Source organism: Miniopterus natalensis, chromosome 12 (genome assembly GCF_054644295.1).
Source record: "Miniopterus natalensis isolate mMinNat1 chromosome 12, mMinNat1.hap1, whole genome shotgun sequence".
Taxonomy (NCBI): domain Eukaryota; kingdom Metazoa; phylum Chordata; class Mammalia; order Chiroptera; family Miniopteridae; genus Miniopterus; species Miniopterus natalensis.
Window position 1 is genome coordinate 20,861,050 of NC_142092.1, and position 24,204 is coordinate 20,885,253.

General features: G+C 40.7%; 1 protein-coding gene across 1 annotated transcript in view; it reads right to left on the minus strand.

Annotated features, from left to right (window-relative positions):
• The window catches only part of ADAMTSL1 (ADAMTS like 1), an 821,320-nt gene extending 813,321 nt beyond the window's left edge, over positions 1-7,999 (minus strand). Inside the window, exon 1 of the mRNA XM_087822640.1 lies at positions 7,911-7,999. Within this exon, the coding sequence (XP_087678766.1) occupies positions 7,911-7,994 (84 nt within the window). The 5' untranslated portion in view covers positions 7,995-7,999. The remainder of the gene's footprint in view (positions 1-7,910) is intronic.
• Positions 8,000-24,204: the final 16,205 nt, after the last annotated feature.

The following is a 24,204-nucleotide window of genomic DNA, read 5'->3' on the forward strand; positions in this document are numbered from 1 at the left end:
GAGTTTAGAAGATACAAAATTTTAGAAAGTTTAATTCTTTTTAAATATACATAGAACATTTATCAAGATAGACCATATTCCGGGCCATAAAACAAGTGTCAATAAATATAAAAGGATTCAAGTTATATAAAAATAAAATGAATTCTCTGACCACACTAGAATTAGAAAAAACACAAAGACAACTGGAAAATCTCCAGATTTTTCGAAACTAAACAACTCATTTCAAAATACAGAGGTAAAAGAGGAAGTCAAAGGGAAATAAGTTTGTTTGAACTAAAAAAATGAAACCATTTTGGTATACCACTAAAACAGCAGTGAGGAAAAATGTATATCATTAAACAACTATACTTGAAAACATTAAATGTGTCATACCAATGACCTCAGCAAAATGAACTAGAAAAATAAGACCGAACGAAACATAAAATAGTAGGAAAAAGAAAATAAAGATGAGAAAAATAATAAATAGAAAACAAATCAATAGAGAAAAACACATGAAACCAAAAGCTGATTCTTTGAGAAGATCTATATAATTGATAAATCTTTAAGAAGATTGATCAAGAAAAAAGAATGAATAAATAGTCAATAGCAGGAATGATACAAGTGCTATAATTATGTTTTAATAATATTAAAAATATAATAAGTAAACATTATGAACTACTTTATGATAATAGATTGACCAATTTAGATGACACAGACAAATTCATGAAAGACACAAACTACCAAAGCTAACTCAAGACAGAACAGATAACCTGAATAACAGAATATTTTTTCAAGAATTTCAATTTGTAGTTAAAAATCTTCACATGAAGCCAATTCCAAGTCTGGATGGCTACACTGATTAATTCTACCAAACATTTAATGAAGAAATCATTTACAAACTCTCCCAGAAAACTGAAAAGGAATTTATTTTACGGGGCCATCATTATTCTGATGCTAAAACCAGACAAAAATATGACAAGAAAACTATAGACCAATATCCTTCATAGATATAAATGTAAAAATTATAATCAAAATTTAGTAAATTGAATCCAACAATGTAACAAAAAAAAAAAGAGGAATAGTATATTATCACTAAATTGAGTTTATCTCAGGAATGCAAGGTGAGTTTAACATTAGAAAATCAATCAATGTAATTCACCACATTCACAAAATAAAACAAAAAAGAAAAACAACATATGATAATTAGATTCAGAAAAAGCATTTAACAAAATCCAACATCCCTATCTGATAACAACTTTCAGCAAATAAAAGTAAATAAAAAGAAGTTCCTCAAAGACATCTACAGCAAACCTACACCTAACACCACACTTAATGGTGAAACATCAAATTATTTTTCCCTAACATCAGGAACAAGGCAAGAATATCTGTTCATACCACTTCATTTAGCCTTGTACTGTAGGTGCTAGCCAGTATTATTAAACAAGAAAAAGAAATAAAAAGCATCCAGATTGGTAAAGAAGAAGTGTCTTTATTTGCATATGATGTGATCATATGTGTAGAAAATATGGTGGGATACACCAAAAAGCTACTGCAACTAATAAGTGAGTTTAGTAAGGTTGCAGAAAATAAGAACATAGAAAAATCAAGTGGGTTTTTTTTTTAAATACTAACAAGGAACAATCAGAAACAAATTTTAAAAAACAGTGCCATTTTTTAAAGCATCAAAAATATGAAATACTTAGTATAGCTCTCACAAAATATGTAAGACCTCTACACTGAAAACTACCAAATATTGTTTAGAGAAATTCACAAAGACTAAAGTCGAGAGTTATATAATGTTCAGGAATTATGAAACAATATTAAGAGACCAAGTGTCTCAAAATAAATCTATAGATTAAAACACCCCCAATCAAATCCCTGTACACATCTTTTTTTAATTGGCAAACTGATGCTAAAACTCATAAGGGATGGTAAATCAATGTCCTTCAAAATGATGGACAACACAGGAGGAATCACACTCCCTGAGTTCGAGACTTACTGTAAAGCTGTGGTGGTAAAGACAGTGGGCGCTGGCACAGCAGGAGACACACAGTTCACTGGGAAAGAGCAGAGAATCCAAAAATAGACCCATACATGTGGGGCACCTGACTTTTGACAAAGGTACAAAGGAAATTCAATGGAGAAAGGATAGTTTTTTCAAAAAAAAACAACACCCAGGCTAGACCAATTAAATATCCATAGGCAAAAAAAACAACAATGAACTTTGTTCCATATCCTGACGGACATACAAAAGTTAACTGAAAATGAACCATAGACTAAGAGTAAAACATAAAACTATAAAACCTCTAGGAGAAAATATTTATGATCTATGTTAGACAAATATTTCTTTAAAACAAGAGCAAACACATAATCTATCCCCCCCCCCAAAAAAACAAAAAAACAAGCCACACACAGCAATGCAATAAGTTCAACTTTATCAAAATTAAAATTTTCTACTCATCCAAAGACACTGTCAAGAAAATGAAAAGATAAGCCGCATATTATGAGTAAATATTTGCCAATAACACATCTGATAAAGGACTTGTAGCCAGAATACATAAAGAATTCTCAGGAATTCAATAATAAGAAAACAAAAACCCAATTATAAATGGATAAAATATTTTTATAGAAATTTTTGTCAAAGAAGATACATGGATTCTACATAAACCTATGGGGGGAAAAATGCTCGAGATCATTAATCATTCAGGAATTTCAAATTAACACCCAGAACAAGCTACTATGCCTACTGGCATGGCTGCAATAGAAGACTGACCTCGCCAGGTGCTGGCAAGGATGCAGAGGAATTGGAAAGCTCACACGCTGCCAGTAAGAACGCAAAATGGGCCACCTCACACCTGTTAGAATAGCTCTTACCAGTGAGACAAGAAATAACAAGAGGATGTGGAGAAGAGGGAGCCCTCGCACACTGCTGGCAGAAATGCAAATTTGGAGCAGCCACTATGAGAAACAGTATGCGGAGGTTCCTCAGAAAAATGAAAAATAGAACTACCATGTGATCCAGCAATCTCTCTTTTGAATATCTACCTGAAAATTTTGAAAACACTTATTTGTAAAGATGTAGGTACTCCTGCATTAATTGCAGCATTTTTCACAACAGCCCAGACATGGAAACAACCTAAGTGCCCTTTGATGGATGATTAGATAAAGAACATATGAGATTATATATATATATATATATATATATTACACAATGGAATATTACTCAGCTATAAAAAAGATGAAATAGTGCCATTTGTGACAACATGGATAGATCCTGAGAGTATTATGTCAAGTGAAATAAATCAGAAGAAAAAGAACAAGAACCATATGATTTCACTCATATGTGGGAATAAAACGGAAAGCAACAAATGGACAAACAAAGCAACAATTAAAAAAACTTATAGACACAAACAGAATGGTGGTCACCAGAGGGGAACAAGTGTTGGGGGAGAATGAAGAGGCTACAGGGGTTCAAATACACGGTGATGGACTGAGACTAGGCTTTAGCTGGTGAGCACACAATAGACTATACAGATGTTGCATTATAAAGTTGTACACTTGGTATTTATATAGATGTTATTAAACGTTATCCCAATCAATTTAATAAAAAATAAAATAAAATAGTACAACCTTCTGAAAACTGCCACTTTCTTAAAAGGTTAAACATACAACTACCAATGATTCAGCCATTCCATTCCTAGGTATTTATCTAAAACAAGTGAAACCACATGTCTATATAGACTTGTACACAAATCTTCATAGCAACTTTATTTGTAATCGCCAAAAACTGGAAACACACTGTCCATCAATAGGTGAATGTTGATGGACAACAAACCACAGTCTATCCATACAGTGTAATATTTAGTAATAAAAAGGAATGAATTGATGCATGCTATAGCATGGATAATTCAAAATTACTATGCTGAATGAAAGAAAAAACAGATTGAAAAAAAGGGAGTACCTACTGTATGAGTCCATTTATATAAACCTCTAGAAGATGCATTAATCTATAGTGGCAGAAAATAGATAACTGTTTGCCTGGTCATGTTGTGTGCCAGGAAGGGAAGGGAGGGATTGCAAATGGTAATGAGGAAACTGCAGTGATGGTGTCCTGAGTATATATATGTCAAAACTTATCAAAGTGTAGCCCTGGCCAGTGTAGCTCAGTTAATTGGAGCATTGTCCCATACACCGAAAGGTTATTGGTTCGATTTCCAGTCAGAGCACATGCCCAGGTTTTGGGACTCATCCCTGGTGGAGGTTGTGCAGGAGGCAGTGAATCTGTTTCTTTTTTTCTTTTCTTTTTTTCTCTGATCTATGTTTCACTCTCACATCGAAGTTTCTTTCTCCCTTCCCCTTCCTCTCTCTCTCTAAAAAAAAAAAAAAAAAATCAATAAAAAAACGTATATGCAGTTTACTGTATTTCAATTATACCTCAAAATAATATTAACAACAAATAAAGATTGTGAGCTGTGGGATCTGAGATTGGGAGAAAAAAGCTGCTATATTTTCTTATAGCCCTTAGAATTTTCTTTTAACCATGCAAAATTATTATCGTGTTAAAAATAAAAATTAAAAATAAAACAAGAGCAAGAACATATAAGGTGATAACAAAAGAAACAAGTCTTCTTTTCTTCAAAATCTTTAGCTGAAAACCAGGTGCCCATAAAGGCAACAAATTCTCTCCAGCCACCCCAGAACTATTTACTTCATTACTGAATTCTTAACAAGAATACAATTTAGAACACACAGTGAATGAAAATATCCAACCTCAAGCTTTGAATGAGCTATCACTGATATATCACGAAAAGAATATGAATCACCACTAAGTGACATTTTTAAGCAATAGCAGTGGATTTGTGCTGATCTAGCCACAAAGCTCTCCTACAACCTTGTTTATTTTTACAGGGGATTGCCATACAGATGGGTCTTAGGAATCATTATGTAGGTGATATCTCCTAGTGGTTAAAACCCTAATTATCTACTTCCTTACCTGGGAGCAATTTGGGCAATAGGATGAATTTGGGCTCAGCTGATGAACTGAAATCGGTATCAGTAAAATAGTCAGTTTCATAAGAACCTAAGTAGTAAGATGCCTTCAAGTTTCACAAGAAAAGAATCTTGCAAGTTAGGAGGGTAATTCAGCCAGAACAAAAGCAGAAATTTAGTGAAAAGAAAGGAAAAATGGTGGATTTCTGAATAATTTTCATTTGCTATTAAATCATTCTTTGGACCTTTAGAGAATAAAGCTCAGGTGTACATTTTAGGGAGCCAGAATCTCTTGAACACAGGCCCTCCTTTTACTATGGCTAATATATTTATATGGTCTAATAATTCTCATAGTCATGCCTTCATGTATGAGTGCTTTGATTTAAAAACTGTTTAAAGAATGTATACATTCCAAACAATTTCAAATTATCTGGCATTGGCTATTGGTGATAGAATGATTTCTTCTTCATGTTAAGTATCCTCAAGTTTCTGGTCTGTTTAATCACTGATTAGATATAACCCCCATGTGGTTTTAAAATAAGCAAAGTGAGGACCTTCAAAAGTGCTGCAAGATCAGCTGCTTCTGACCAACACCTGAGCAAGTTAACTGTAAAGCACTGAATTCCATCAGGACACGGATCCATCTACCACTTAAACTCTTTTCCATCTCTTCCCTGACAAGTTGAGTCAGGCTCCTCACATGTGGAGAGCAGCCCTGCAGAGTGGAACTAGAAAAAGTCATTTGGAGTTAAACAATAAACCACTTCCAACACACACACACACACACACACACACGGTTCAAATCTGCTTTCATCATCTTTGTCCAGAAGAAAGTCGGTTGAGAAGCAGAGCAGGGAAGAACAGGTGTGAAATGCTAGGAAAATCCGTTTGTCCTGAACATCCACAAAGCACCAAATGACTTGAACTAGGTCTGAAAAGGTAGCGTGGGTAAATATTAAAAAAAACCAACCAACAAAACAAAAACGAAAAACCAACAAGTCTAAGAAACTCATTATGCACCTTTGCTGAATTCAAATATTCCCAGATATTTTACCAAAATCTCAAGGATAAGGTAGAATTTCTACCCCTGTGGCTATTTAAAAACAAGACAAAGCTTTCATTCTTGATTTGGGTTACATGTCAACCTGCCTGGTCCTCTTGAAGCTGGCAGTACCTTTGAAAACATGGGCCAACACTCTCATTCTATAGATGAAGAAATGGAATTAAAGGTCTGGATCAAATGAGGGTAAAAGGGGGACATCTGTAATATTTTCAACAATAAAAATAAAGAAACGTAAAAAATAAAGGCCTTGACCAAAATGACACAGTTAGGGACAGAGCCAGGACTGGAGGCTCCATGTTAAGATGTTCTCCGGAGCCTGTCTCTTGGGCCTTCTTTGCTGTTCTCTTTTGAATTTCCTTTGGGGAACATGATCCTATAAGAAGATTTTTACACAATGGTCTTCAAGCCAGCTGCACCATGCAATCACCTGGAGCTTTATAAATTCTGATGCCCAAGCCTCACCCCATGCCCCCAAGGATTCTGATGCAATCTAGCTGGGGTGTGGCCCTAGCCTGGGACTTTCAAGAGCTCCCTTAGGCAATCCCAATATGCAGCCACCTCTGAGAGGCCCTTCCACGGGGCAAAGCATGTTGGGAATACAGCTTGCTGATAATTAAGGCAAGCTTTTGCAATGCTTTCGCACACCCCAACCTAAGCAGGTGTTCCCTGTTGAAAATTTCTATCATCTACTAGAGTGGTTCTTGCTGGCCAGCCCACCCTGGGCCCTTCTTAGCTGTCGTTCTTGATCTCTCAGCCCCAGAAAGCGCACCACTGCAATCAAAATGACCATTAAAATAAAGATCCAAAAGCAAGTCTCAAACGTTAAGTAAAACCGAGAGAAGGAAATCCCTCGATTTGGACAAGTCTCCATTAGCAAAACAGAGGAAAGGGAGGCTATCTGGAGATAATTCCGGCCAAGAGTATTTGGGCATTTTCCCAGAATTACCCAAGTAATACTGCGAACAGCAAATTTATGTAGGCTAAATTATGTACAAACTGCCTAAATCGTGAGGTTGAATCAAAAGTTACCTGACTCTGGAAAGCCCGAATGCCAAAGACACTACATGCATCATGGGTTTGACTAACACCCGCCCCTTCCCCAAGCAGCTGCCTCCAGGGCCCTTCAGGAAGGAACCCTGGCCAAGCTGACCGTGAACTAGACACTCTCCCAGGGTCCTTCTGTGCCGCCTCCGAACCCGAGCCACCCACTCAGGAGAGCTCCCCAATTCCTACCTCCCCTCTGGCTCCGGCTACCCTAGAGAATTGAAAAGGGGGCGTGGTGAGGGCGAGACCAGGCGCACCGGCCACAATCCCCTTTTCCTGGCCGCTCAGGCACCGGGGAGCCCACCTGGTCCGGCGTCAGCACATCTCACAATGCTCCGCGGCGACCCGGGGACGCGGGGGCCCCTGGGGTGACGATGTCATAAGTTCACCGGTCAAGGAAAGGACGGAAGGAGGAGTGTCCCGGCGCCCGAGCCTCCGCCGCGAAGGAAAGAAGGGGCTCCGCGAAGGACCGTCCCGAAGGGGTGCGGGGTGTCGGGCTCCCCGGGAGAAGGCCGCACCCCGGCTCAGGCGCCGCCTCCTCGCCCCGACGCTGCCCCGCTGGAGGCAGGACCCCGGCGCGGGCGGGAAGCCGGGACACGGCCCCAGGAGGCTGGGCTGAGGCTCCGCGCGGATCTGACCCCGCCAGCCCAGAGCTCGCCGCGAGGGGCCGCCTCAACCCCAGCCCCGCGCCACCTGTCCCAGCCCGGGCGGCAGCGCAGTCTCGGGACGGCCCCTCGCTGGAGCGCGCGCGCCCCAAGCTCTAGCGCTCCCCATCGCGGCGCAGGCTCGGGGAGTGCCGGGAGCCCGAGGGACGCAGGACGCGCCGGCTGCCTACCTGTCCGGCGACCAACAGCAGGTACCAGGTGCGGAAGATGCGGACCGAGAGCGCCCAGTGCCAGGGCGCAGCCAGCCGTGCCATGGTCCCCCAGCGAGGAACAGCGGGCAGTCCCAGGCGAGGCCCCTTCTTGGAAGCTGTAGCCACTTCCCGAGCGGGCTGCGGAGGTCGGCGGCTGCGGCCGGCGGACGCACGGACGGACGCACGGACTCCCGGCGTGAGTCTGCGGGGCAGGGCTGCGCCGCACCGCCGCTTCCTCTGGGCCGCCCTGCCGCCGCGGCGCCCGGCTGCTTTAAATGGGAGCGCGTGCGCTGGGGGTGGGGGCCTTATTTGTGAATGTGCTGCTTGTCTTGGCTCGGGATGGTTCGCGCTCCAACCCCCACCCCACCCCCAGCACCCCCTCCGGCTCCTGCCCCTCCCCTCCCGGGTCAGCCCAGCGAAGGCGGGGAGCGCAGACACCCAGCCGCCCCGGCGGCGGCCGCGGTGCGCGTTTCGGGGAGCGGGGCTACCTGCTGGCTTCTATTTATTTATTCTTTTTAAAGGGAGGGTCCGGGGCTGCGCTGCTCGCTCGCGTTTGGAATGCCATCCTGCCTGCCCTGCGTGAACGCCGGATGGGAAGGGCAGGCTCTTCCAGGACGCCGGCGCTTTCTCTGGAGCAAATCCCCAGGGCCATTCGCTGTGCGTTTTCGCCTGGAATTCGGAGCCCTGGACGCCGCTCCAGGGCCTCGCAGGGACCGAGGAAGAGCCTGTGCCTGTGCGGAGGGGGCGATGATTAAGAAACTCTCTACTCCGCACAGTGGGGCAGAACTGAACGTCACCCCCTGTGCGCCTGTCCCTGGGGACCCGTCCCCCGGAGGCGGACAGATTCTCCCAGGGAGCTCATCTGTTTTGCACCCTGAGTCTAGGGACCGAGGACTTCGCTCCAGACCAGCGGGGACCCGGGACAGCTAAGTACGGACACAGTGAGCCAGGAGCCAGCGCCGCCCATGGAGAGCCCCAGAAATGGGTTCCGTGAGGCGGACCTCGCCGGTTGTCTTCTCGTGCCAGTGGGTTTCTGGGGGCAGGCCAGGGTGCCCCTCTTCTGGGCGTGGGCCACGCTCTTCCTGCTTACACTTGAACTCTCAGGCTTCCTCCCTAACAGCAAATAAGCCTTCGTGACCTTTCCTTTGCCACTGGGACCCACGCTCATTTCTTCCTGAAAACCTGGCGCTTCGGAGCCGGTTTCCCAAAGCATCTTTATAAGAAAGCAAATACCCCACCCTTCTTCCAACGGCCTTCCAGGCCACTCCACCCTCTGGAACCTTGGCAGGGAGGCGCGCAGAGGCGGGGAGCTGGCCCCACTTCAGTAAACTCCGTACGATAAGAGGACTCAGCGCAGCGCTGGTGAAATAACTTTAGTGAAGTTCCCACGTGCAAGCACTGGAGCGAGCCCAGCAGTAGATGAAGACGCCGCCACACGCCCTAGCAACCATTCATTCGGTGCAGTCCCAGAGCCCACGGCTGTGCTTCCACCAAGCAGCCATCGGCGACCTAGGCAGAGGTGGATCCTGCCCGTTTCAGCTGTGTAAAAACAGCCCAGACACAAGCTGGCTGCTGACAAGGAGGGGCGCAGTCGGGGCAGAAGTGCCTTAGGGAAAATGATGTACGTGTGCCAGCAGCAGCGTTTGTGTCCGGAATGGGGGGGGGGTTGCTCTTGTATAGGACGCAGGAGCTGCTTCCCCAAATTCATCTGTTTACTCAATATGCGCATATTTTTGAATTCCCAAGGTGTAAACAAAAACAAAACAAGCAAAGATGATAGATAGATAGATAGATAGATAGATAGATAGATAGATAGATGATAGATAGATAGATAGGTGATAGATGATAGATAGATAGGTGATAGATGATAGATAGATAGATAGATAGATGATAGATAGATGATGATAGATAGATGATAGATAGATGATGATAGATGATAGATAGATGATGATAGATGATTGATAGATAGATGATAGATGATTGATAGATAGATGATAGATGATGATAGATAGATGATAGATGATGATGATGATAGATAGATAGATAGATGATAGATAGATGATGATGATGATAGATAGATAGATAGATAGATAGATAGATAGATGATAGATAGATGATGATAGATAGATAGATAGATAGATAGATAGATAGATAGATAGATAGATAGATAGATGATAGATAGATAGATAGATATCCCTTTGATCTTAGAGTCCTAGAAGGTCAAAGTTAGAAGGTCAAAAACTTTAGAGATTTTTTTAAGGGGGCCTGAGGCCAGTTTTTCAGCTTGAATTGGTAAAGAAGAAAGGGTAAGATATTAAAAACCAAACAGAAAAAATAACAAAAACCACAGGAGCTGGAAATAGGAAAGTGTTCCTATGGAGGATTGCAAATGACTTGACTTGCTGCCACAACATGATCAGCAAAAGGCAATGCTGGGCTTGGTGGGGTAGTGGTCCTACAGTGGTGGGGTGGGGGAAGGAACCCGCATGGGTGTGCCAGGTGGCAGGGCTGGGCAACATTAACGGAATTAAATCTTCAAACAACCCTCAGAATAGGTGCAGATCACAGATCACCCCAACTTGACATTTGAGGATCCTGAGGCTCAAGGGCTGTGCTACCAAAATTGGAATAACAACCTGCTGGGGAACACAGTAACAGAATTTCAGGATTGGAAGGGAACTCCAGCTCAACCACATACTCCAAATCTCTAAGAGCTTTTCCATCTAGTTCAATAGCCACATTTTTGTTTCCAGATGCGTGAAGAAACTAAGTCCCAGGAAAATTACCTGACTTGTCCAATGTCTCACACGTTAAGACGCAGATGAATTTATTTCTACCTCAACGTCATGAGGGAAGGGTGAGCTGCTATTCTTTGAACAATGAGTTAACAGAAGGAAACAAGAATTTAAAGCTTAGTTAACGGGGCAGTTAAGTGCAGGGTAAAAAGGAGGCAGGAAGTCCTAAAGGAAGGAGACCAGCTAAGAAGATGCTGCTGTAAACCAGCCATGAGGGGATGAAGGTTCCATTACTAGAGGTGCGCCCCAGCTACTGGAGAAAAAAGTGGGTGTTGGGAAAACTAGAGAGGAAGGAAAGTATTTGTTCTATATAATATGGGAGGATGGCACCACCTTACAGCATCTTCATACCAGAGGTCCACCCCCAGAGCCTTGTGTCTGACACCAGATCCAAATATTAGCAAATTGTCTGGTTTTGTTGGTTGGTCACTGTTTGCTTACAAATCTACAGAGTCTTAAACTACTTTCCAAATTATATACATCACTGAGAGTTTAAGAAATAAATGAATGAGGTGAAAGAAAGTATTGTCATTATCCACTGAAGATCAAGTTTCCTTGATGCTGCAAAACATAGGGAGGATGCCTTAAAACAGATGGCTTTACTTAACAGCTTGATGACCTCACTGTGACACAAGGACTAAGAAATGTCACATTCCTCAGGTACTAGGAGTCACATGGAGTATCAGAAATCCCTAACAGGCACTGATGGCTCTTCAGATCACCCCAGTCCCAGTCTGGCCAGAGCCTCTGCTCTGAGTCACAAGCCCTTTCATCTAAGAGTGGCATCAGGAGATGTGTCTTGGCATCATGAGTCAGACCTATGAAGATTCGTTCTATTGAAACATTGAACTATATCATTCTGAGGCTAGCTCTGAGTCTGTTTATCACAGTGGCACTGCTACTCCATTGGCTGCTCAGTCTGTCCCAATGCTTTCTTTAGCCCCCCTGTCCCATTTTAACCAGAATGCTTTTCTTTTTCCCCCCAGAGCTCATCCTTTCAATAACACTCTTTCCAATACCCTACACTCCCTGTGCCTTGATCTTTTCTTAACATTTCAACTCAAAAGTTATCTGCTTTCTCAGTGCCTGCCCTACAGAAGCCAAGCACTGCAGGGAAAACCACACAACAGGACAGGTAAATGTCACCATAGCATAATTTCACCAGCTTCAAGTGGGTTAGCTTCCTTATTTATATGCATTTATGTATCTGTATTATTTCCCTTCAGAGGACAGATTCTAATATGTAATCATATTTTTATCCATGTGATTGATTCATCAGTATGTCTGTCCCTTTCCCACTAGGTTGTAAATTCTGTAGGAGCAGTTTGCCATTATGAATCCAATGCCTGCCCAGTCTAAATGCCTAGCACATCATGTTTGACAAAATAAGAATTGGTTGAATTAATAAATGGATGAATTCGTACCATACTTCGTATCTTTCAGTGAGCCGACCCGGACACTTAACCATCAAGTGAAACACAAACTGCAAACTCTTTGAGGACAGACATTGTATGTCATTGACCTTCATCCCAGTTCTACAAAAAAATAAAGGACCAGCTGACCAATTAAAAGAATGGACAAAATCTGCTAATAGAACGGGAAACTCCCCAATCATGTAAATTCCTAGTCAAACTCCAAATAAAAATTCATAAGCCATATATAATTCTTGAACAGATAATAAAGCATTACAACACCCCTTCCTTCTTATAAAAAATTTAATGACGTTTGGTATAGAGCCGATTAAGTTCTCCATTATCACCTTGAAGTCTCCCCAACAAGGAGAAATCAAAAAATAAATCATGTAATACACACAGAAATCCACCACACTACAAATCATACTTTTCATTAAATACTTAGAAACAAGAGGAAGGGGGAGGCGCACATTTGTTGCCCGGAGTTAAGATTTATCTAAATTATTTCTAGTTAGCATATCGTGTATATTATAAAATGTTCAGCAATAAAGGAACTTTCTGATAACTGGCTCAGATCCTACTTCATTCCCCTCTTGGTCTTTAACTGGCTGGAAATGCCCCTCTTGTCAGCTTTTATTTGCCTCGGTAGACAAGCAAAACACAGAGCAAAGCTGTTCAGTCAAGCAAAAGGTTCGTTTTTGACAAGCCGAATGTCACAAACTTTGTTCAAAGAAAATATACATACCTGAATTATACAGTTAAAAGTCTCCTCGCTTGAATGAAGCTGTTTCAACAATATTCCAGTCCACGGAGACATGTGGCTTCAGCTATTACAAACTGTTAAATTATGTGCATAATAAAAATGATAGGAAACATAAAGTAGTATGTTTACATCTCACAGAAATGACTCAAAACCGTATTTCAAGAAAGTAAACCCTGGAAGCCAACAGTTTCACCCATTCCCTGCCCCAGTTTAATCTCTGTCCTAATTTTGTCTTTTGTATGAGCATACAGAAATTTCTTTAATTTTAGCTACTGTATTTCTCAATTTTTAAGTTATAAGCATTAAGAGCAGCTGAAACGGAATGAACAGAGTTCTATAAATTAACATTGAGATGAAAATATTTAAAATTGCCTCTACTTCCTTCGAAGAGGAAACTCGGTGTCTCTCTCGAGGGTTATAACTTATCGCAGACTTATCTTTCCATTCTATAACCCTGAGTTACTGCGGAGTGTTTGAGGTCACGCTGATTTCCTGGCATGCATCTAACTGCATTCATGATAGTGTGTTAGTAATGCGCATACTTAATCTCTTGATGTTGGCTTGCGGGAGTCTCAAATATAAAATGTGACAGCATTTGTTTTTCTTACCACATAAAAAATGACATCACAAACTGTTAAGAGGTTAAACCATATATTATGGCTTCATTTCAGAGTCACCGTTTGCGTCATATGACTGCCCAACAGGGACCGAAACTAACACACTTAACATTCCTGAGCCTAATAACATATATAAGCTCCTCCGGGTGAGGCCCACTGGGTGTGGTTTTATCACACAGAAAATCTTATATAATAATAACCTTTTCAAAAAATTGTCGTTCTTTCTCCATGTGCTGAAGGATTTGTCCAAATAATACAGCAAAGGACTGCAGAGGTTATAAAGGAACCAAAAAATTACACTTAGAAACACATTAATTCTACTCATCTTCTCTGGAGACCTCGGAAACTGTTTACCTGAACTTGGCAACAATTTTTTCATAAGTCAGTCTGTCAACAATAATATTCAGTTTCCATTTTGTTCTAGCCATTATGAAAATATGTAAAAAACAGAAAAGATATATCCCCGTTCTCTGAAAACGCACAATTAAGTTTTGCAAAATGCATGTAAGAAACGTGTGTCTCCAAAACAGTTGTCTGTTATTTCATACGCCCTTTGAAAACGTGGTCTCTCGTTACAGACATTTTTGTATCCCCGCCACCTGCACACAGTAGGCACTCAATAAATGTTTGATGAACTGCACTGAACACATCCTAATGCAAAGCACATCGATGAGCACTAGGAGAAGCAAAGGCCGACTCCGCGTTTAGAACTAGCTTCCTAAAGCCCCATCCGAGTGTGTCAGTGGTCAGGGTCCCTATTTCCCTAAAGTGCCCAGACGGCAGGCTCTGAACGGTAACTTATTATGCAGAAAGCTCTGTGGTATAGTAGGTAGTTCTCAGCTAATTCAATATTTTATTTTAGGCATTTGTTTTCACATTTGAAAGCTAAGTGTCTTGTGTGTCGGGGTGTGTTTGGCTTCACTACGTTGTCAGCCAGCAGCAGGCTCCCTCTGCTCCCGCCACGGGAGGCAGCCACAAGCTGGTGGCCACGTACGGTCCTCACTCTGCGCTCAGCACCTCCAGATCCCTGTCTGTGTCACAAAACCTCCAAAATAAGCCCCGCGAGCTGGGTTTCCACGTCTTATAAAATCACTTTAGTAAACACAAGAAAAGCAAGGTACTGTCACCCATTTACTAAGCAACGTTCCACTTTTCTGTTGTTGCCCAAGGCTCCGTATCAAGAGTCTCTGCCTATTACGACGGCCGGGAAACAGGCCCATTGCTCTGGGACTTGATTGTCACCCTCAGTTTCCCTAGAGGCATCCACACAAGGCAGCAGGATAAGTGATACCTGCATTTGGTTCACTCGGAAAGAAATATAAGTGTATATGTGGACACAACTCCTTTCAGTTCACTAGGAAAATTGGAAATTCAACACTGAGTCTCTGGATAGCTCTGGAAAAATCATTCAATGAGAATAAACACATGGGAACACAGAATTCTGTTTGCTTCTCGTTAATGACTTAGTAAAACAATTCCTTATAGAAGCAGAATTAAAACAAACTGGGATACAAAATACAATGTGAAAGCAACTGTTACTCCTGGCCCCCCAAAACGCCTGTTCCACCGCTCAGTGTGTTCATGCCTGTGTCCTTCCTATTCTGAGATGCGACTCTCTCCCGGGAGAATATAAACAGTTTGAAGAATGACAGGTTTTTTCTGGACTTGCAGAAAATCGTACTGGCAAATAAATTAAATTCAACCAAATCAACAAAAAATTCGGCAACAGTAAAACGAACATGTTGTAGAAGATACTGCTGAGTTTTGCTTATAAAATTAAATTAACTAAAGCTTGTAGAAAGTGCTGTGCAAATTGTGAAGCACTATTAAAAGCACTTTTATTCTTTATACAGTGGTGCACGGCTATGTTCCAGAAGAATTTAAGGCAGCTGATTAAGATACATGTTTAAAAAGAAACATCAAGATTTCTAATTAAAGGTTAGGTGAGAACATCAACATTCTCTGGGGGAAAGGATCAGGGAGGGATTATTGGGATATTCCAGGCTCTACCTTGCTTTTTGATATTGTTTGAATGTTGTTACTTGGAGCATGAATTGACTTATAATTGAATTAAATGATACAGATATTTCCATTTGGGGGGGGGGGGGAATTTGGATGAGAAATTAAAACAAGGATATGGCTTTAAAAGGGAGCCAGGGATGAAGTTAATAGAAATGCACATTCCATAAAGAACTCTAGTCACAGATTTGGCTCTCAACTTTCAGGCAGTCATGAAACCTGATAAATTACAGTGCCCATATGTCGGGGAAAAATCAGACTAGTTGCACAGACAAAGTTCTACAGGCCTTGAGAAAATTACATACACCCTTAGGTTTATTAGCCCATAGTTATTGGCGGAGAATGATACAGTAATATGATTAATAAAGGAAATTATAATTGTGATTCATAACATTCACCCCTTGTAGCAAAATTTTTTGAAATTTGCTACAAAATACAAGAATTTCGCTACATGTAATTTTCCTCTTTAAATTTTATATTTAAACTTTTTGAAGGTAAGACAAGACATAAGGGATACAGGAAGAAATTCAGAATTGAAGTTTGGAGAAGGTAAGTTAAATAAGTTATGCAGATTGTTACCTTCAGCAAGGGGCTGCAGGTAGTGAGGGGAGGAGAGGCAAGTCCCAGGACGTCGCCGGGGATTCCCAGTGTGTTCAGCATTAGAAGGGTATTCCGGGGACCCCGCCGCTGGCCTGAATCAAGATCCAGGGGCAGGCTGTTGTAACTGCTATAGCAGATAAAGCCCCAGATCGCAACAGGTGACACAATAGCTGTTTAAGATAAATAGTAAACTTCGGTTAATAGCACGGTGGCTAGAATATGTGAAAAAGCCTTTCGGATGGCCAAGGGAAGTTTTAGAAAACTAAACATTGTTATAAAGAGCAAAAGATGATGTCACTTAAAGTTAGAGATTGAAATAGCCCTAAATTAACACAGCCTAAGGGAGATTCTCTAGGAAACATTATTTGACCTCCCCTGTCCCCAAGACAGGGTCAGGCATCTTCCCAGGTAACCCCACTCAATGTGCACTCCCCCTCCTATGCCAGCCCCGTCAGAGTGAACGTCACACACTATATTGTAACTGTTTGTTTTCTTCTTTTACTCTCAACTAGGTGATAAGCCCCCAAGAGAGCAAGAATTGTATCTTCTCACACTTGCATCCCCAGAGCTCAGCACAGTGCCTGGCACACAGTAGGTGCTTATTCATTTGCATTGAAGCGGAGATGGAAGAAGGAGAGGAGAAGTGGAGGGGAAAAGCACCAGAACTCAGAAAATTCTTAAACCTTAGAAGGTAAAGACTAGCTATAGTTTTTTAGTTGTATAAGAAAGTTAATTAGAAAGTAAATCACAGAAATGTGATCAGCCTAAATTTTTCACTTAAGTGCCTTTTAGACTAGGGGGCAGGGAAGAACAGACTACATTTCATTTTTGCTTATAAGCTTTTATATTATTGTGCTATTATGTGAAAATGACTTTAAAATACAGTGAAGGAACATATTAGAATGAAACTGCCAATCTTTATTTAATATATAAAAACTTTACTTTGGGAGCAAATGCTACTTGTGTCTGATTCTATGCTCTTTCAAGAGGGTAAGAAAAGAAAGTTGTGAGCAAATAGACAGAGCAAACAGCACCTCCTGAAACAGTTGTGCCTCAGATACTGCTACTTAGAGTCCATGAATGCATACACCCAGCCACATGTGCAAGTTACAGTGTTGGCTGTGCAAACAAGGGCACATTACTTCAGCCATTGATGGAGCCATTTCTGGAATCTTTTCAAAGTCTAAACAGTCTTATCAGAGAGCATAAATCTCCTTACTAACAGTCATCTTAAGTGAATTCTAGACTTATTTGAGAAAATAAGGTATGAGGCTTATAGGGACACTTATAAAAGGGGAAACATTGTAAATTATTTCAGGAATTTGTTCATTTATGCAACGTTTGCACTTTCCTAAATATTTCCTCATACATTTTAACAGGATTCCACTTTCTTCTTGAACTGAGTCCTTAAGACCACAAGCAAAATTAATACGCAGACTGAGAAAAATCTCCAAAGAAATGACTATTAATTATAACCCACACCTATTAACATAACATATATTCAAAACATTAGCCCTTATTGACCCTGATAAGGGCAATGTTTATTTTATTTTAATACACATATGTTTAGGATGCAGCTTTATTTAGCATGGACTGATACAAGTTCACAGAAGTGTAAATACATTTGGCAACTGTATATTTACATTTCTGTACGTGACTTGACTTAATCCATGCTCTCTCCCAAATCTCATGACAGGTAATATACTTCTTGCTGTTGGCCTTCTAATTTTATAACAAATAAGCTCACATTCCCAATTACTTTATTGTGTTTCTTTCCACGGATAAAATTCATTGTTACATTTCAATAAGCTATTTTTGTCTCTGAGTTGTTGTGCCCTTGAGACTCTAACACCGATGAAGAACTCTAACTTGACCTTAGTAGTGAACTTGGACTAATAATGCTGTTGATGGACCAATGATCGAGGACCCTTGCTTCTGGTCTTTGTTCAAGTGAAGAACTCCTTCTGTCAGGGTGGAGATTTGGGAAAATGTTGCAATGGCCAAAGTAAGAGTTGTGAATTTTAGAAGATTTACACGAGCCAGCTCCCTTATAATCAGGGATAATTAAAAGCTCACAGTGGAAAGCTTGCAGGCACATTTCAGGTGTGAATCAAGTCTTGGTGCCTCTTGAGGTGTGGTCTGTGGACCAGCTACATAAGAATCACCTGAAGTGCTTGTGAAAAGTGCGTATTACCAGGTTCTATCTAAAACCTACAAATGCCAGTCTTTGTGTTTTTTTAACAGCCCATCAGAATCTCCATTCTCTGTTTCAATATCTTAACACAAAAGGGATTAAAACCTTGAACAAAAATAAATTATTTGGTCAATATAGATCATCGATTCTTCTGTACTTCCCTAAATATTTCAACCTAATATGAATTCTACCAAAAGAGACCAGAGGGTTCACTGTTTGGACTCCCCTGGGATGGTTTAGATCTTCCCTAATGTCATCTGCATTCCCCTAGGCAATTAGAAATCTGAAATGGACTTTCCAGGAGAGGGTGTGGAATCAGAAATCTTGCTTCTTTCCAAAACCAGGGTGGCTGCCCATAGGAAATCCCTCACATTCTGGGATTACATTCCAGTTTCTGAAAGTTTGGAACACATCAGAGTTGACTAGCAAGATGGAGAGTTAGAAATAAAGAGGATCTGAACCATGAAGGATTCAGCTAGTTGACTTGGGCCCAGTGCCTGGCTTGAAATGTTTTATGACTTGGCGAGATTCCCGTTACATGTCGCTCCTTACAGCTTGCATTTCCTAGTCCTTTCATACACTGATTCTGTAAGGCCTCACATTCCTTTCTCCCATTCAGGACTAAAGACAGACTTGACAGGTACTAAAGGAGTTCCCTCTCTGTATCTAGGAATGAATGGAAAATACTAGAATCCATTAAGAGTTCCCTGTATTAATTTATTGTTGGTTCCTACTGATTGGAAATGTTAGAAATCCCTGAGAGCAGAATAATACCTGTCCAGGTGATCTTCCCCTCCCCCCCACTCCCATTTCTGTTAGGCCTATAAAAGAGGGATGGGACAGGGTCAATGGCCAGGAAGTTAACTTAAATAAGTGAATAAGTCATTTTAAGATAGTAGGAAGTGCTAGAAACTATGACAAAGTGGAGAATACATGTCTAAACTGCAGGAATTTTTAAAAATCACAAACCAAATAAAACAATGGGTTTTAAATATTGCTGGCATAGCTCCCTGAAAGCGCTATCCTAAATTTTCCTTTAAATAGTTACAATGATTCAGAAGGGGGGGAAAGATGAAAATCAATAACTATGGTAAAAACCAGTACTATCATTCAAGCTATTGCCAGAATTTGAAAAGAATTTCCCCTTATTAGAAGATTGATTGATGGAAATACTTACCTAGGAGTCAACAAGAGACCCTTTTTCTGTTTTCTACTGTCAGTCTGCTCTAAAGCACATTCCAAACACAAAACTGGGTAACTATACTTGTTCCAAGTGATTGTTATTTTTTTGTGGAAAAAGAACAGTGCATGTCTGAATCCCCTTAAGTACCTCTCTACCAATCAAAAGCTACAACTCCCAGAAAGCACCTGGGAAGGCAGTAGGAAGTAGGAGCATTGTGAAAGTCTCTACCTACCAGGCCATGTAGAGTCTCCATAGAAATCCATCCTCAGACACTCCATATATTGCACCCAGTGGAGAAGAGGAAGATTCCATCTCACCCCTAGAGAAGCTGCAGAGAGGTTAGGAACAGTACCTTTCAAACTGCCTAATATCCCAATCTGTGAATGTACCATAGTTGTTTAACCTATTTCCCATTCTAGGATAGTTGCTTAAAAGACTTTTTAATTCTTTTCTATGATAAACAGTCTGTGATGAACAACCCTACACCTAAATCTTTCTCCAAATCCTTTTACCCTTCAATATTTAAATTCCTTTCAAGATAATTCTAATTCTTTTTTTTTCCTTAATATTTAGACACAGTTATCTCATTATATCCCAATGCATTATTTCACTTGTTTATGTTGTCCAATAATTATTTAGTCTTTTACTCATGTGTGAGTTCCTCAAGGGAAGGAAGATGATGGCTTATACGACTTTGGATAACAGCAGCTTAAACAGTGCCTCATATACATAGATAGCCAATGAATATTCACTTAATGAACGGGTGAATGAATGGGAATGAAGGTTGGCGAAGGAGAGTTAGTGAGGAGTTCTGATGGCCAAATTTATTAGTTAAGACATGGTGTTCTGCAATGAACCATCTGTGAAAGGTCTTGAGCTCAGAAATGATCCAAAAGGGATTATGGGAGGAGCTGTGCATGCTCTGTGTGGGTTGAGGTGAGTCCGGGTGTGAGGATGAGGACCTGGGTAATCACAAATGCAAATGGTGGCATTTTAACAATCAACATTGCCTAAGTTGCCCAACTATTCAAATTTTAATTCTAAAAACTAACGTTTTACATAATTAAAAACCAAATTCTACAAAGAAGCCTTCTAGGTGCCCTGTAAAGAACAGGGGGGAAAAAATGGTTTAGTCTCATAATAGAGAACAACGTAAGTCCAGAGTGCCTGTTCTATTTCTACTCAAATAGATTGTTTACTTATAAAGTTCAATGGATTGTGCCATTGTGGACCTAACAATATTCAGGGAGTTTTTAAATCTGTATTCTTCTGCCATTTTCCTATCTGGATATTGTTTGTGACATTTGGAAAATCTTCAGCTCTCCCCTTGCATAAGTGTCTTTATTGGTCAAAATAACAGGGAAGCACTGGGTTTTGAGGCATTTTGATGCAATGATTCCATGTAAATACTATGTATTTCTGTCATTGTATCTCATCATATCTGAACATATTTTAATATGGGTATCCATCTACAGAATAACCTGTGACCTAACTAGAGCTTTACTTTATTTTATTTTTTACAAATGGCAAGCTACAATGAAGAGTGGCTCTTCATTCATTCATGAAAAGTATGGAAGTGGGAAGGTGCTGGGGGAGAACCACTGGTAGTCTTCATGGGTCTATTTGTGAACATTTCATCCCAACCAGTTAGTTCCTGGGCGTCTGTGTCACTTTCACCTCTCCTAGCGCAGCAACTGCTATTGTGCGGTGCGAGTGCAGCTTAGAAAGTTCTTAAAATCCTTTAACCACTCTGTTGACTAAGCTTTGATTATTTGAACTAAATCTGTTTCTGGTCGCCATGAATTTTTCTTAAAAATATTGCCTTGCCTCTGTAACTAAATAAAATTTAGGATTTTCATAGGAATTAACACAACACTGACATTCACTAAAAAGAAATGATTTTTTTATAATGTTCATTCAGTTAGAACTAGAGCCACCTTCATGTGAAATAGACCATGATTTCTCTCCATGTGCACAATGGAAGAAGCCAGAATTCAGTCAAAGTGAAGACATGCATATAACAGTCACACAGCTATGACATTATACTTATTAAGTAATTCCATCAGGATCAACATTAACAGTAATCTGGGCAGAAGTTTTTAATACCCAAATAGTTGGCTCTCTGAAGTTGTCAAGCGAAAGAAAGTTTTGTACTGCAGGCAGATTTACAGCCATCTCCTGGGCATTAGGACCAAAATTCCTGCTAAAATATTTATGTGTCATTTTATCAGATCAGACTTTTAATTCACAGCATACTTCCACACTTGTCTAGAGTTCAAAAAAAAGGCTCTTTTCAGTAAATAGTAAATACTTTCATATCTATTTTAAAACTTGAAAATTATTAAATTGTATTTTTTTTCTTTGGAGGATAATTTAGAAAGAAGTTGAATTTTATTTGCTAGATTAAACCATTCTAAATCACAATCAATATTTCTTCCATAAATTAAGAGATAATTCACTTTGTTTAAAAAGCCTCCAGTTGGCAAAGAGGTGACCTGCTAGGGAAAAAGAAATAAGTGCATTATTTGAGCAGATAGGACAGTTTAAAAGAGTAGAAACCTAACGTATCAGGTGAAAAAGAGCAAACCATATTGCACTGGCTTTTCTCCTAACCAATATGCCATATTTTGCATTGCAGAGAAGCTATTATTAGCCTGGCAAAGACCATTTACCAGAATCTTTAATATAAACTCCAGTGTGAAAAGGAAGAAAGGGGATACATATATCTCTACATGTGAACTGATAATTGTAAAATAAACCCGAAATGCTGGCCTTAAAAATGGATACATCTTGGATCACTTAAGTCCTTTTTATACCAGGAAAAACTTTCCAACATCTCAAACTTCATTGTAATGACATCTATTTGTTGTGCTGAAACTTTGAACTTGTGATCGATCCAGATATCTAAAATATGAGATGAGCTCTAAACAACTCCATTTTCCATGTCACATAAATTTTGGATAGTTTCTAGCTTTGTTTGCCATTGATTAGTAGGGAGGTTTATAGTTGACCTAGGACATGGTCTCATCACAGCCCCATTTTCATGTCTGTCTTGATCAGGGCTAGAATTTATATTTCAGCATTTGAATTACTGAAATCGCCTCTTCCTTGCCAAAAAAAAAAAAGGAGAGAGAAAGAGAGACGGAACATTATGAGAACAACATTGACCTAGAGTTTAATCCCCATAACCTTACATCAGCAAAAATGGCATCAGCAATATCATTAGTAATGTTTTAATAGTATTAAACTGCTCTAAAACACCATGTGATTTGATAGCACAAATATTTCTCAATTCAATAAAGTATGTTTATTCAATTCCTGCTTTTAACTAGGTATCACAATCAGTACTTTCTTGGAAAAGACAGAAGTTTCAATTCTGTTTTTAATGCAAACTTATCAACTATTTCTCTCTGTTCTTAATTCAATAAAATTTATAGAAGTGCCTACTTATGTATGCCAGACACTGTGATAAGCCTTGAGGATTGAGTGATGATCCAGTTAAAGTCCTTGCCCTGATGGAACTTACATTCTAACAGTAGAGACAGGTAATAAACAAGTAAGGAAACGAATCAAGAGGAAACACAGTACCTACAACAATGCTGGGAACGCTAAGTGCCATGAAGGCAAACAGGCCGTGATGACGGAAGGAAGAGGTTTGGTATTTTAGGTCGGGCAATCAGGGAAGATTGCCAGAGGAGGTAACATTCGGGCAGAAATCTTAGTAAAGTGAGGTAAGGAGTCATGGAAGATATGGGGTGGAATGTTCCAGGCGCAAGGAAAAATAAGTAGAAAGGTCCTGTGATGCAACCTTGCTTGGAATCATCATGGAAAAACAGAAAGACAAGTGTAGCTTGAGGATGCTGGTAGGAAGTGAGATCAAAGGTAGCCAGAGACCAAATCATGTGAGGGGCCTTGAGGTCACCGTAAGGAGTCTGGATTTTATTCTGAGTATTAGCAGAAGTCATTGGTAGATCCTGCACAGAGTGGCATGGCCTGACTTACATGAAAACACTTACTGTGACTACAGAGCTAACTGCGTGGAATGGGGAGAGCAGCCAGAGGCTACTGCAGGAGTCCAGGCAAATATGGAGGTGGCCTGGACCGGGGCGGCTGCAGGGGAGATAGTGAGAAATAGTCAAGGGCAGACTATATTTTGATGACGGAGGCTATAGGATTTGCTGGGGTCTTGCATGTGGGACCTGAGGGAAAGAGAGACATTAAGTATTATTCTAGTTTTTAGCCCTGGGCAACTTACTGAGAGGAGTAAAGAAAAGTGCAGGATGGTGGGAAGAAATCAAGAGTTCTTTCTGAATGTGTAAAGTGTGAGATCCCTCTTCCACATGGACGTAGAGAAGTGAACTTGGCAGTTGGCGCATGAGTTTTCTACTGCTGTGTAACCATTTACCACAGCTTAACAGCTTAAAACAATACCCCTTTATTATCTCTCAGCTCCTATAAGTCAAGACTACAGGTATGAGTTAGCTGGGGTCTCGCCGGGATGGAAAGGCGGCGGCCGCCAGGGCTGTGATCCTCCTCTGAGGGTCAGGATCCTCTTGCGAACTCACTGGTTGCTGGCAGAATTGACTTCCTCGCAGCTGTCTGACTGAGCTGCTCGTTTCCTTGCTGGCTGTCAGACAGGGATTGCTCTCGCTCCTAGCGGCTGCTCTCGGTTCCCTGCCATGTGGCTCCC